The 14,645-nt window shown below is 47.1% G+C and overlaps 1 protein-coding gene across 1 annotated transcript; it reads left to right on the top strand.

Annotated features, from left to right (window-relative positions):
* Positions 1-4,339: 4,339 nt before the first annotated feature.
* On the top strand, positions 4,340-13,494 carry THUMPD3 (THUMP domain 3 tRNA guanosine methyltransferase). Its single transcript, XM_075183729.1, has 10 exons — positions 4,340-4,451; positions 5,853-6,112; positions 6,881-6,958; positions 7,988-8,455; positions 9,093-9,223; positions 9,340-9,409; positions 9,729-9,844; positions 10,998-11,105; positions 11,369-11,492; positions 12,048-13,494. The coding sequence occupies exons 2-10, from the start codon at positions 5,879-5,881 to the stop codon at positions 12,243-12,245; spliced, it is 1,527 nt and encodes a 508-aa protein (XP_075039830.1). The 5' UTR covers positions 4,340-4,451; positions 5,853-5,878; the 3' UTR covers positions 12,246-13,494.
* Positions 13,495-14,645: the final 1,151 nt, after the last annotated feature.

Here is a 14,645-nt window from a genome sequence, read left to right as displayed (position 1 = left end):
GTTCTCTCTAACTGAACAGACTACAGGGGCTGCATAAGAGCTGTTAGGGGTCCCCCAAATATAAGGAATAGTGAGTGAATAAAGGAAGGAGAACTTTCACAGCATTGACATAGGTGTCCTTACTTTAATACCATGCAACATTTTTTTTTAAAGGGACCACTAAATGGTAAATTAAGATATTTCCATCTTATTACTTTTGAAAGCACAATGCGCGATCTCTCCCTGCGCCCAGCGCAAAAGGTGCAAAGCTCCGAGGGTCTGGGTGTTCAGATCTCCCTCACTCCCTGAAGAGTCTGGCATTCTCCCTGATGCTGAGCCAGTACAAGACGTGATTGGCTTCGCCATCTGTGGCGTGATGACACAGTTCAGAAATTGTGTCCTATCTCCATGTATTGATGCCTATGGAGGTGGCCATTTTCATGGAGACCAAGATTTAATCAAAGACTGACAGGTAAGACAACATGACTTCAGTAATGGAGACAGAAATGTAAAAGACACTTCAGTCTCTAGAGATTCATTAGCTGCTTTTCTTTAACGCATAGTTGCCTACTCTCCCGGAATGTCCGGAAGACTCACGCATTTCTGGGAGACCTCCCGGGCTCCCGAGAGAGCAGGGCAACCTCCCGGTTCTCGTCCCCGCAATAGATAAGTGGCGGGGCGGGGCTTAATCACGCAAATATTCCACCATTTTAGCTCCGCCCCTGCTGTTATTGTCCAAAATTGTGACAATCGTTTAGGGGGTGGGGCCAAAATGATGTGATTAGCCAAGCCCCACCCCTGCATGCCCACCTCCCCCGGGATCCCCCTGAAGCCAACGAGGAAAAGTTGGCAAGTATGACCTATCTCTGTGGCAGTGGCGGATCCAGGGGGGGGGGACGATCACCCCCCCTAGCAGACACTTGCTGCCGATTGGCTGCACAGTATGTGCAGGTCCGTCCGGCCGTGACAGGCAGGGACAGTGTGCTGCCCGGCTGCTCTGACTGTGTTTAAAACACAATCAGAGCAGCCGGGCAGCACACTGTCCCTGCCTGTCACGGCTGGACGGACCTGCACATAGTGTGCAGCCGTCGGCAGCCTAAGATGTTAGAAAGGGGCGGGGCCTAAATCCCCCCCCCCCCCCTAAATCGCCCCGGGTACAGTAGTTTTCAAGATCCGCCCCTGCTCTGTGGTGGGAATAATGATGATAATTGACTCACTTCCTGCAGTGTATTACGTTGGGGCACAGACAGAAGTAATCAATGACCCATCCAGGCTGCTTTTCAATTGTAGTGTGAAGTGAAAATAACAGAGATATAAAGAGGACATTTATGAAAACTGCTCTACAGGTAACTGCAGACCTCATCAACGTTAGAATATATGAAATTGGGACACTCTGGTAGGAGGGCGTGGCCCACACAGTGATCCGCAGTGGGCGGGACCCTACAGTCCAGGCCAATCAGATGTTTGCTTTCATTTTGCACCACAATATCACACAGATCACGTTAAGTGAAAAGAGAAAATAAGTCTCTTTATTTTCACTGAATCTCCTCTCCTGCCTCTATGAGGGGCCTCGGACAGTATGTTTCCAGGAAATATTGACAGTACACAAATAACAGACTTCTCAGCAGAGCAATGGCAGCGCAGATCTGTACTCGGCGTGAAGGTCTTTTTTTTGCCAACATGGCTGCAACATGTTTCACAGCAGTGTTTCCAAAACACAATTGTGATTATTCCGAGCAGAACTAACCCAGACCCCAGATATCAGACACTCACAGAGGAGGTTTTTATCAGCTGAAACCACAAGAATGCAGCTCATTGTTAAAATCGGTTATTTGTATAGCGCCACCATATAACACAGCGATGTACAGAGGAAATTGGATCATTCACCTCAGTCCTTGCACCATTGGAGCTTACAATCTAAATTCTCTACTACACATACGGGTCCTGTGTGTCAGAACCCTGCCAGTATGTCTTTGGACTATTTTGGACGAAACCCAGGTAAATACAGTCAGAAAGTGCGACTCCACACAGATAGCGCCCTGGTCGGACTTGAACTCCTGTCCCCGGCGATGCGAGACAGCAATGCTGACCACTGTGCCACCATGATTACTAGCTGGCCAGGACGCAGTGGCATCATAAATAGCGTCTTCAGATGACAAAATGGCCATTTTTGTGTATAGCTGAGGTAGTTTTACTTTTTTTATGGGTTTAATAACCTAAAAATAACAGTAAACGTTTATCAATTAACATAATTAAATAAAATAATTTCTCACCATAGCCGCACCACAGTTTATACCGGCTCCCCGATCATGTGACCAGGACGGTGTGCGCCCACCTGATCACAACAGCCAATCAGCTCAGACCAGGACATCACTCTGCGTTTCCAGAAAGATCTTTGCTCTGCGCTGCTTCTGGCCTGAGAGCCCGATGACCGACAGGTGAGGAGGGGGCGGGGGAGGAGCTGGGAAAAATCCTCATGGGAGGAGCTTCAGTGATGTCACCGGGTCCTAGTGAACTGGATGGCTGCGTATGTTCAGGATACAAAATGACTTTAGCAAAGGAGGCGACGCTGTAATAATCTGTCATTATGCCCTTCTGCAAACTTCCCAAAATGTATCCAGAACAAAGTGGGACAAAATAAGCCCCGCCCCGACCTGTGCACACCACACCCCCAAATCTGCCCGCTTTCTGACATCTTGGAGGTATGCATTCCGCGTTTGAACAACCCATGCTTCCCGATTCTGTATTTCCCAGTGGTGCTGACTGCTGAGCACAAATCTTTTTCTTATATATAAAAAAAGGAGTCGGGTACATTTAGGGAGTAGATGTATCAAACCTTCTAAAAAGGAAAAGTGGAGGTATTGCATAGGCAAACCGAGGGGGGGGGGGGTTCCTAGTGCCTGGAAACCCCCCTCCAAGCCTGGGCCACTGTATAATTGAGGTGGCTGGTCCCTGCCCCCGCTTCACACAGCTCTGCTTGAAAAGGGAGAGCTGTGTGCACCTAACAGTAGTGCACGCAGCATTGCCCATGTATATTATGGGGATAGGAAGAGATGGAGAGCAGCCAAGCACTGTCTAATATTATAGCCACGCCCCCATGCATGCTGGTCACGCCCACTGGCGGTGTGGTGTGGAAACCCCCCTCTACAAATTCTGCGTTTGCCCCTGTGTTGCCCATAGCAACCAATCAGATTATGACAGTCTAGAAAATGAGAGCAAGAATCTGATTGGTTGCTATAGGCAACACCTCCTCTTTTCCATTTTAGGTTTGATAAATCTCTCCCTTAATCTTAATATCAACTAAAATCATGTCACAATCCTGTATGCAAAGATCTTTTAAATTCAGGGCTCTGTTTATAATTGTTGGTCGGGCCTGTGCCTAACACAGCGTTACATTTTCACACTAAGGGCATATTTGAAACTTTTTTTTTTATAAGATGATAATACAAACTTGTCAACTTTTTCTCATTGGCTTCAGGGGGATCCCGGGAGAGGTGGGCGTGTGCAGGGGCGGGACTTGATGAATCACATCATTTTTAGACCCGCCCCTAAACTATTGACACCAAGGGCTAAGATTCTGCGATATTTGTGTCATTAAGCCCCCCCGGTCACTTATCTATTGCGGGGGCGAGAGCCGGGAGGTTGCCCTGCTCTCCCAGGAGGTCTCACAGAAATGCGGGAGTCTCCCGGACATTCCGGGAGAGTAGGCAACTATGCGTTAAAGAAAAGCAGCTAATGAACCTCTAGAGACTGAAGTGTCTTTTACAATTCTGTCTCCATTACTGAAGTCATGTTGTCTTACCTGTCAGTCTTTGATTAAATCTTGGTCTCCATGAAAATGGCCACCTCCATAGGCATCAATACATGGACATAGGACACAATTTCTGAACTGTGTCATCATGTCACAGATGGCGAAGCCAACCTCGTCTTGTACTGGCTCAGCATCAGGGAGAATGCCAGACTCTTCAGGGGGTGAGGGAGATCACCCCTATTTCAGGGAGTCTCCCTGACATTCAGGGAGAGTTGGCAAGTATGGTATAGCTGCAAAAAGCAAAGCTTTGTCATATGCATAGTTTCGCAGTCCCCATATTAATATATAGAGGCTGCATTCAGAAACGTTAAAAGGGTTATGGCAGTAGAAATCTCTGATTTCTCCTGCGCTGAACCCTTAGTAAATAAGGCGATGGGCTCATCGCACCTTTGTAAATAGACCCCCTCTGTCTACTAGCTTATATCCACTTCCAGCAAAAACTCTTAACTAACTGTCACACAGAGACACCTAGCGGCCGCCCTGCGTCAGAGCAGGCGGCAAGTATAGGAATTCTGGGGAGCACGCAGCGCCATCTAGTGTTCACACATCGATAGTATCAGCGTTACAGATACCCAGCCCTAAAGCGGATCGCAGAATCATCGATGAGTGTCATGTCTGCCCCCTGGTGCGCACGCTGACTGACCAGCGCAATCCGCTCCTGGTAGGGAAATAACATTGTATTTCAGTCATATGAACTATCATTATATAGGATGTGAAGTTATCATGGGGAGGAGAGTGACTATAGTGTCATTACATGGTGTATGGGAGACATCTGCCAATGTGGCAGGAACAGTCTCAGGTTTTAGAACGTTGTCCCAGTTTTCTAATACTGACGTAACTGCACATTAACTAGTCCTCAGTGTCTGCGTGTTCTGTGCAGTGCTCACCATGCATTTCTTATTGTATTGGTTTTATAAATTAATATTGAGATGGGTGGATTTAAAATGCAAAAAAGTATAATGTTATTCAGTAACTTTGGTTGGATGGGGATTGTAGTGCTCCAGGGTCAGGTGATGGCTGGGCTTGGGGGTATCACTGGTCCATTAGAGGGATAGATTGAGCCGGTCATTGGGATAACTGTATTTTTTTGCCACTCTTAAAATGTTCCTCATAAACTGCGGAGCCTGGTCTCACTCCCCTCCCGAGCTAAAATGAGTGGTAAAATAATTGGTTCTTCCATTCATCATCATCATTTATTTATATAGCGCCACTAATTCCGCAGCGTGGTATACAGATAACTCGCTCACATCAGTCCCTGCCCCATTGGAGCTTACAGTCTAAATTCCCTAATATAGACACACACACACAGACAGAGATTAGGGTCAATTTTGATAGCAGCCAATTAACCTACTAGTATGTTTTTGGAGTGTGGGAGGAAACCGGAGCACCCGGAGGAAACCCACGCAAACACGTGGAGAACATACAAACTCCACAGATTTGCTTGATCGGTGCCTTTGATAATTCCTAAGTACTGGAAGTGGTTTGAAAGCAATGGCGGAACTACCATTGGTGCATCGGGGCCCATGGCGATAATGGGGTTCGTTGCACAGGGAATTAGCTCCCTGCATCGGGCCCATAGCTCGCTGGTTCCGCCTCTGTTTGAAAGGAAAATAAGAAAAGTAATTCATAGTAAAACAATTCTTTTTTTAAGTCTGTGACCATCCAGGGAGAGGAGCCCGTATTATTAATAGCTCCCAACATCACCTACTGCAGATTTCTCTGTCCACTTAGCCTTCCTTTGACAATCATCTCCATGAACCAGTTTTCGGTGCCTTCTCCTGTTTTATTGTCAGATTTGTTATAGCTTGTAACACTTGTTTAGCATGCCTGCTAATATGTTACTACAGACAGGTGTCTCTTTCTTTGATTAAATTATTTGTTTTACCTTATTACTGAGAGTAAGGCTACTGTGTGGCCCTTTTGAAGGTTAGAGGGCCACCCATGCGGTCCTTGGTCTAGAACCTGCTGATGAATATAACGTAGGAATATCGGTGCCAGACTTTCTGTCACTGTTCTTCATATGATATGTGTCCTCCATTTTATATTTGGTATTCTCATACAGATTAATTTAGCCTCTACGCTGCCAACATGTCTGAGATTGACGTGGTGGCAGACATCTTAACAGAGGCCACGCTGGATGACCATGTGCCCGGCGATGAGACGCCCTCTAAAAGTCCCCTGGTGACCATAGGAGCCACCGTGCCGACAGGGTTTGAATTCACAGCAGCAGCAGAAGTGGAGGAGAAGCTGGGATGTGGCTGCAAAATCAGCAAAGACCGGGGCAAAATCTACTTTGACATCAATGAGAATATCCTGGCAGAGGTGAGCGTAGGAAGGGGAACCCCGAACATGTTCTAAATGACAACTGAAATAAAAAAAAGTTTAATGTGTGAGAGTCAGCCATAGCATAACGTTCTCATAAAGCTGTGTTTAGATGTGAAGTGTGATGGAGTATTTCAGTCCTGCTCTGTCGGCAGCCATGAGGTTGGTGGGATAACAAGTTATTCACATTCAGATTTCTGGCCACGCCCATGTGGATGAGTCTTCCAATCCGTAGAGTAAACCTAAAAGTCTGCCAGCCAATAACTGATTTGTAGGTGTTCTGTAGTTTTTAAATTATCTCCTTCCCTTACCGCTATGGATTTTCGTGTTGGTTGGCTCTTATAACCGGGTGTGAAAAAAATTAATCCCAGTTTATTCCCAGGCATCCGCCAGGAAGGCTGCCAAGTACCATTAGTAGCACACGGAAGGGTGAAGAGAGGGGTCATTACCAGGATTCGGTATAAAACTTCTTTAATTGTTTAAATTTCGCCATTTCAGTCCCAATATCGGTGATGTCTGAGAATCGCCGCCATGTTTCACAGTTGCTTTAGTGAAGGGGATGGGACAGGTAACATCCTGGACAGACTTAGTTAATTCTAAACGCTTCAGTTTTATCAGATATTTATCTAATCTATATACAGACATTGATACAGTTTAATACTGTGTCGGTGATGTGGGAATCGGAGTCAGACCTCCGGGGATACAGCGAAGCTGGGTTTAGATGTGTCGGATTGTGATTAACATTAAATCCCTTTGTGTTTTACCCAGGTTCACCGTCTGAGGTCAGTGGATAATCTGTTTGTTGTGGTTCAAGAGTTCACAGACTTCCCATTTAAAGAAACAAAGGTCAGTCTGTGGAAGCGCGTCACATTCTGCCATCTTTACATATTCCTCTGACCTGCACCTTGTCTCATCTCTGGTAACCACATCTCACTCCTGCCTACAAGACTTCTCCCGTGCTGCTCCCCACTTACGGAATTCCCTACCACACTCAGTCAGACTTTCCCACAGCCTTCAAATCTTTAGATGCCCTTTGAAAACCCATCTCTTTTTTTAGAGGTGACCTTATCCCTGATAACACTATTCACACTAATGCACCCTCACAACTATCCCAATCTCCACTCTGAGCCACACTCGCTCCTCTTGTTTCAGCTGTGCCCTCTTCCACTTAGAACATAAGCTCTCTAATGAGCAGGGTCCTCCTTGTATGTCACTGTTTTATGTATGTCCTGTTTTATGTATGTCCCTGTCCTGTTTTCCCTGCTGTACGGCGCTGCGGAGCACTGTGGCGTCTTACAAATCTACGATAATAATAATAATAGCAGGCTTGCATCTGAATGAAAGCTTATGAACAGGGAGCCCTAGGGCACACACATACTTTGACCCTCAAGCTTTAACTTAATTAAGATGCCAGTTAAAACAAACCATGTTGTTGACAACCCGTAAGTCAAATACTGTAATAAAAAAAAATATGGTGCTTACTCCTAAAGTTCTGGGCTTGGAAGTCCCCAGGAAAATCTATATATGTACCCATATAAGATCAGGAGCAGATATGTTTATATCTACAGACTGAATTATACCTCTATTGCGCCACCATTTATTTCCTACACAATGGGCTCATTCTAACATCCAGTAACAGAGCATGAATTTTAGAACGAACCAGAATAGAATTTTCAGAGTTGACGGAATTTTGAATATGGAACCAACAGACACTAAATTACATCTGATGTCACCTAGGCCCCTCCCACTGATTATATGGAGATTGGGGGAGGGGTTGAGTGATTTCAGACAGGTATTATGGCTGTAATACATCCACACTATAAGTAAAGTACAATGTTGCTCCTATAAACTGATACCGCTCTCTGGTTTCTGTAGGAAGCTGCGCTCCAGGATTTCCAGGAGCTTGCTGCTAAGCTGTCCTGGGATAAAGCCCTGAGGATCTGGGAGCTAAACACCAACCTGAAGAAGAAGAAGAACAGGAGGAAGAAAGCCGGCAAGGAGAGGAAACAGCCGGTGGCATCTCCTGGTGCTGAGATACCGGAGGAGGACAGCGAGCAGCCGTTGGCGTCCCCTCCAGGCCAGGCGGAATCTGGGAGCGCAGAGAACCAGGCAGACGATAGACCAGAAATTTTATCGGTTCCATCACCTGACGCTGCGCCAGCCGCTGTCAGTGACGCAGAGAGTAGCGTCACTGATGCCGGTAACGTCTTGAGGTTCCGCGTCACCTGCAACCGCGCTGGGGACAAACACAGCTTCACATCCAATGACGCAGCCAGGGATTTCGGAGGAGCCGTTCAGGACCACTTCCAGTGGAAGGCCGATATGACTAACTTTGACGTTGAGGTATGTAAGAGCGGCCAGCCGCATAGTATACAGTCCTGTAAACTGAATACAGAGAAGCAAAACTCCATAGAATACATGTCTGCATTTATACACCTGGTAGATGTGTATTCTCTTGCCACCAGAGCTTGCGATCAGATATGAGGAGAACAGGTGAGATAACTTCACAGATCCTGGTAATATGAATCAGTTTAGCTTCCACAGTTAATGTTTACTCAAGATAAAGGGACGGACATCTCCATGACCTTTATAATGTAGCTACTAAACAAGGGCGCACAAAGTGATTCAGAAATCAGGAGTCGGACAATTCTTGCAGCCAGTGAGAAAGTTGAAAGGGAAATTATAAATTATTTTCAAGATTGGCCCAACCCTGTTCAACCATTTTTCTCTCACCGCTCATGTAAACCAATGTCTGAGCTGTCTGGCTCCGGCGTCTGAGACTTTTGCACCAATCCAGCCTCTTGCGGATTTGACTAACTCGGGAAGCTGGGACAGGATAGTCATGTGATCCAGAGATGCGTCACATGACTTCCTGCTTCAGTAAGGTCATTAGTTCCTACAAAATGGCTGCCGTACCGCATGCCACAATGACGTCCCCCCTCTTGTGCCTCGTCTTACTCTTGCCCTAATGTGTGCCCAGGTTCTCCTGAACATCAGTTTCAATGAAATGTTGGTGGGAATTGCGCTGACCGAGGAAAGTCTGCACCGCAGGAATATCACGCATTTCGGGCCCACGACTCTCCGGTCCACTTTGGCTTATGGGATGCTCAGGTGAGCTCAGTACCCCTCCTGTGGGTCTCTGTACCCCTTTAGTGAGTTTAATTTGCCTATTTTATCTGGTGGTGTCGTTATTCTGTTACCGCAGCCTTATCTTCTCTGTTCTCCAGGCTCTGCGACCTGGAGCCATCAGATGTTGTCATTGATCCAATGTGTGGAACCGGAGCCATCCCCATAGAGGTAACGTGGAGCTCAATCACCCTTTGCTAAATGAAATAACTGTTGTAAGAAAAACTGAGGAGAGTAGTAAACTATACACTACACACAGTGAGGGCCAGCATTGTGTAGCCTGAGTCCTGTCTATTCACGTAGAGCTAGATGAGATCATTCCAGTGATGTCACAAGTTCCTGGCGAAATGATTGGCTACGTTCTCAGGAATATTGATTCAGCTCACAAAATGGCGGCCTCCGCTGTGTGTGGGCAACAGGTCTCTAAAACCAAAACAAAAGCCACCCAGTTGGACTGAAGTAATACGGCCCTGTGTACTGTATCTTGCAGGGTGTGTCCGAGTGGACCCGCTGTTTCTTCATCGCTGGCGACAATAACATCAACGCCGTGAATAGAACCGCCAGCAACATCTCCTCCTTACTGAGGAAGCAGCAGAGCGCGGAGAGGTGACTGAGGAACGTTATCTGTTGTACGGAGAGCAGAATACCGGAGAGGAGGAGGTTGCTGTAGTCTAGGGGATTGGTAAAGCAGAGGGCAGAGTCCAGTATGACACCGAGGCAGCGGGTCTGGGAGATGGAGATTTGAGGGGAGGTGGTGGCTCCGAGATAGGGGGGGGGGTGAGCTCTGCTCTGGACATGTTGAGATTCAGGTAGTGTTGGGACATCTGTGTAGTTACATGAGAAGATAGTAGATAATGAGAGAGAGGTAGATTTAGGTGTCACCAGCATAGAGGTTGTACCTCAGGCCGAACGAGTGAAAGTTCACAAAGGGATCAGAGCCTTGTGCGAGTGGAGGGGAGGATGTGTCAGAGGTAGAGACACTGAAAAAGCAGTTTGATAGGTGGGAAATAAACCAGGAGATAATTGTTTCATTAAGGCCAATGGGGTGAAGAGGAAGAGGGTGAATAACAGTGTCAAAAGCAGCAGAGAGGTCCAGGAGGAGAAATGACCATTAGACTTTACAGTAAATAGATCACTGATCACTTCTGTCTGAGCAGTTTCAGTGGAATGTTGGGGGCAGAAGTCTGACTGCAGAGAGTGACGAATGGAGCGAGAGGAGAGAAAGTGAGACGGGTGTTTGTACAGTAATCGCTCAGGTAGTTTGGAGGTAAAGGGGAGGAGAGAAATAGGGCGGTAGTTGGAGAACGGCTGGATCGGGAGATGGTTCCTTTAGAATAGGTGAGATCAGCGCATGTTTAAAGGAGGATGGAAATGTACCAGTGGAGAGAGACAGGTTGAGGTTTGAGATAGATAGAAAGATAGATGGATATATTCTGAAATATTTTAAGAAATCTTGAAAGGCAAGAAAAACCTGTATTAGACCTTCCATTTCATCAGAGTGATACGATCATTTTACTTACAATATATCTGCCTCCTGTGTCAGTGGTTGGTGCACTTTCAGCGATTGTACTAAATATTCATCCTTTTCTTCTTTAAAGGTGCAAATCTGGGCTAAAAACATAGCGACCAATCAGCAATTGACTTTTATCTGTCTAGTGTAAGTTAGACAATGGATTTAGCGCAAGTTTGCACCTTTGAGCAGTTTTAGTAAATAAAACTCGGTGCTAGAATTGACTTTTCTCTTTCTACCTCTATACAGCGCCCACCAGGGGCTTCCGATAGATGCTGCACACTGGGACATATCTAGCCTGCCTTTGAGGAGTGGAAGTGTGGATGTTATAATTACAGACATGCCATTTGGGAAGAGGTGAGAGAGACAGGAGTTGTGCGTAGATAGAAGCACAGATCAAGGGGTAAATGTATCAAGCTGAGAGTTTTCCAGCGGGTTTGAAAAGTGGAGATGTTGCCTATAGCAACCAATCAGATTCTAGCTGTCATTTTTTAGAACTAAAATAAATGACAGCTAGAATCTGATTGGTTTTTCAAACCCAATGGAAAACTCTCAGCTTGATACATTTACCCCCTTCTCCATTCAGCTACCTCATCAACCGCTTTCTCTATTCCGCACAGAATTGGGTCAAGGAAGAAGAATTGGGACTTGTACCCGGCCTGCCTGCGAGAGATGAGCCGCGTGTGCCGAGCCAGTACGGGGAGAGCTGTTCTCCTCACTCATGATAGAAAATGCTTCATCAAGGTAAATTATTGGAATATTCTGTACAATATATTTATCTCTCTGCTCTAGAAAAGTATTTAACGCTGTTGGGTTCTATGTTATTTAATTAACTTGATTGTAATGTGAAACAATATTCCCCTCCCTCTGCCTGGTAGAGTTTTTAGCCGTTAGAGTGGCTAACATGCTAATGAGCGGCTAACATGCAAATTTCTCTATTGGGCTGAGCTTTGTCTCTGTCTCCTATCGGAGCTCCAGATCAATGAGGAGCTGTGACAGTGCTGAGGGTGAGTGTTTGGGAAAAATTGATAAACAGAGCACAGCCCCATTGGGTAATTAGCATACTGGGCATAATATATATTTTTCTCAGTTTCCAAAATACACCCCTCGAAGGGAGGGGTGTATTTTGGGAACTGGGCTGTTCGTGACAGCCTCCAGGTTCCTGTACCGTATCCAGCCCCTTTGTTCGGTGATGCACAACAGGACGGAAGGGTATTCTTCAAGGAATCCTCTGGTATATATTGCTAGTCTTGCAGATATGGAAATTTCCCAGCCAAACCTTGTATTATGTACTTCCAGGCCTTGGCGAAAGCTGGTCACCTGTGGAGAAAAATGCACACGGTCTGGGTGAATATAGGAGGACTTCATGCCGGCGTTTACCTGCTGAAACGAACCGCTCACGACTCGTCCAATGGCTCCGGGGAGAGGTTGGTGGAAAATCAGCCTGTGAGTCCTAGTTCACCGGTGAGTCCTAGTTCACCGGCCAAAGAAGCATAAGTTGGTCCCGATGGTCCTTCAACGAGAACCCTGGTTCAGCACTGAGATATCTCCAGATACTACTGTTACATGTTATAGAATGTTGGGTATTTAACCAAGAGACGGACAATCTTTAGCACTCAATCCCCCATGGTATAGGCTACTGTACGTGTCTGTAGTACAGGTATTAGGGTGGAAATGATAATTACATCTCATCATAATGGGCATTGGAAAATGGGTCCAGCACAATAGAAAGTATATGCTAGACGTAGACTTCTCTTTGTGTTCTGGCTGTGAGCAAACTTACAAAGTTTTGTATTGTTCCTCATTGCCTGTTTTCTGTCATTGTCCTGTTTCTCCAACATGGTCACACCCCTGTCGTCATACCCCACCGCTAACTGCCGTCACACCCCACCGCTGACCGCCGTCACACCCCACCGCTGACCGCCGTCACACCCCACCGCTGGCCGCCAGTCACACCCCACCGCTGGCCGCCAGTCACACCCCACCGCTGGCCGCCAGTCACACCCCACCGCTGGCCGCCAGTCACACCCCACCGCTGACCGCCAGTCACACCCCACCGCTGACCGCCAGTCACACCCCACCGCTGACCGCCAGTCACACCCCACCGCTGACCGCCGTCACACCCCACCGCTGACCGCCGTCACACCCCACCGCTGACCGCCGTCACACCCCACCGCTGACCGCCGGTCACACCCCACCGCTGACCGCCGTCACACCCCACCGCTGGCCGCCAGTCACACCCCACCGCTGGCCGCCAGTCACACCCCACCGCTAACTGCCGTCATACCCCACCGCTAACAGCCGTCACACCCCACCGCTGACCGCCGTCACACCCCACCGCTGACCGCCGTCACACCCCACCGCTGACCGCCGGTCACACCCCACCGCTGACCGCCGGTCACACCCCACCGCTGACCGCCGGTCACACCCCACCGCTGACCGCCGACATATCCCGTCCCCTAACTGTAAAATGTGATACCATAGAGGTTTGAGTGCCAAAGATTGTCCACCCTCTATATATTTCTGATATTGTGGGTACCGATCACTCGGACACCCCGTTTCTTTCTGACTATTGTGCACCTCAGTTTGTTATAAGAGTTTAATGGAAAGTTGTTTTATTTATGTTTAAACAGCCTATATATAGTGTAATTATATGTTTCTATAATCTACACGGCTGATTGCTTGAAATTATATATTCCTATTGTTTCTTACTTGGAATAAAGTTTCCCATGTGGTACAGTTTGAATTTTTTCTTCTTCACATCCTCCTTTACCAAGTGGTGCTATAAAGTCCTAAATTAAGTCTTATATTGCAGGATGATCACTGTCTACTGGCTACATATAGTTCTGGGTGGAGTTAGACAACAGAGGTGTCGGTGCCCCTCCCCATTGAACCTCCCACTTGCCTTGAGACAAGTCATACAGTAATATGGACAGAAGTGAGGATTGGGACCGTTAGTCATAGGGGACCCTGACGGATCTAGGGGAATCCACATTAAGTTAAAAAAAAATATGTTTTAATATATATAAACTCAATAAACTCCACCCAAACCTAAAAAGGTAAATTAATGATTTAATATGTCATACATGATGGATATCTGGGACAAAACCAGCAGGACAGGGGCACAGACCTTGGAATTGTGACTTTGTAAGACATATCAGCGCTTTACTGAATAAATGATAACCACAGCCAGGGGGAGGAAAATGGTGGTTACAAATGAATAAACGTGGATATAACCCAGTGGTGGATCCAGGTGGGGGGGGGGCATCGGGGCAGTTGCTCCCCCTAGCAGCACAAGTCCTTTAAATTTGGATCCAAGACGCCAATCAAAACGGGTGGAGAGGGTGGGGGCCAATCGCAGGTGGTGGGCGGGTTTTCCGGGGTCAGCCAATCAGAATGAAGGAGGGGCATCTAGGTCCGCCCCTGGTATTACGTTTAATGTACCAAAATAGTTATTAAACAATATGTGTGCTTTAACATTGGCTGCATCCGGAACATTTATATTGTGAACGGTACAGCCCAGGTCATAGGCCGCGCAGGTTCAGCTCACAATGGCCGCGTCTTATCGCCACCAGGGTCACTTGAAGCCGGGTTTGGGAGAATGACTATACCAAGCTTCCAGCACTTATTTCCACGTTCCTCCGCTCCTCTCCGGTTCACACCTACTGCCTGTAACGTAAAATATCTGGTGATTTACGGTCCCAGATGCTGTATCCCAGAGTATGGATGATAACCTGTCTGACAGCAGCCGATAAGCCTCCTTCATCCTCACCAGTAGGCGCCATTGATACCGCTGACTTGTGATATTTCCGCTACTTGCTCTGTTGGGCCATTCTGCTCCTGCTCTGTGGTGGATCCATGTTTTTGTGAGCTGCTTCTGGGATCTCTCCATTGAGT

Source organism: Mixophyes fleayi, chromosome 8 (assembly GCF_038048845.1).
Source record: "Mixophyes fleayi isolate aMixFle1 chromosome 8, aMixFle1.hap1, whole genome shotgun sequence".
Classification (NCBI taxonomy): domain Eukaryota; kingdom Metazoa; phylum Chordata; class Amphibia; order Anura; family Limnodynastidae; genus Mixophyes; species Mixophyes fleayi.
Note: the sequence above shows the minus strand (reverse complement) of the source record. Positions and strands in the feature narration are given on the sequence as shown.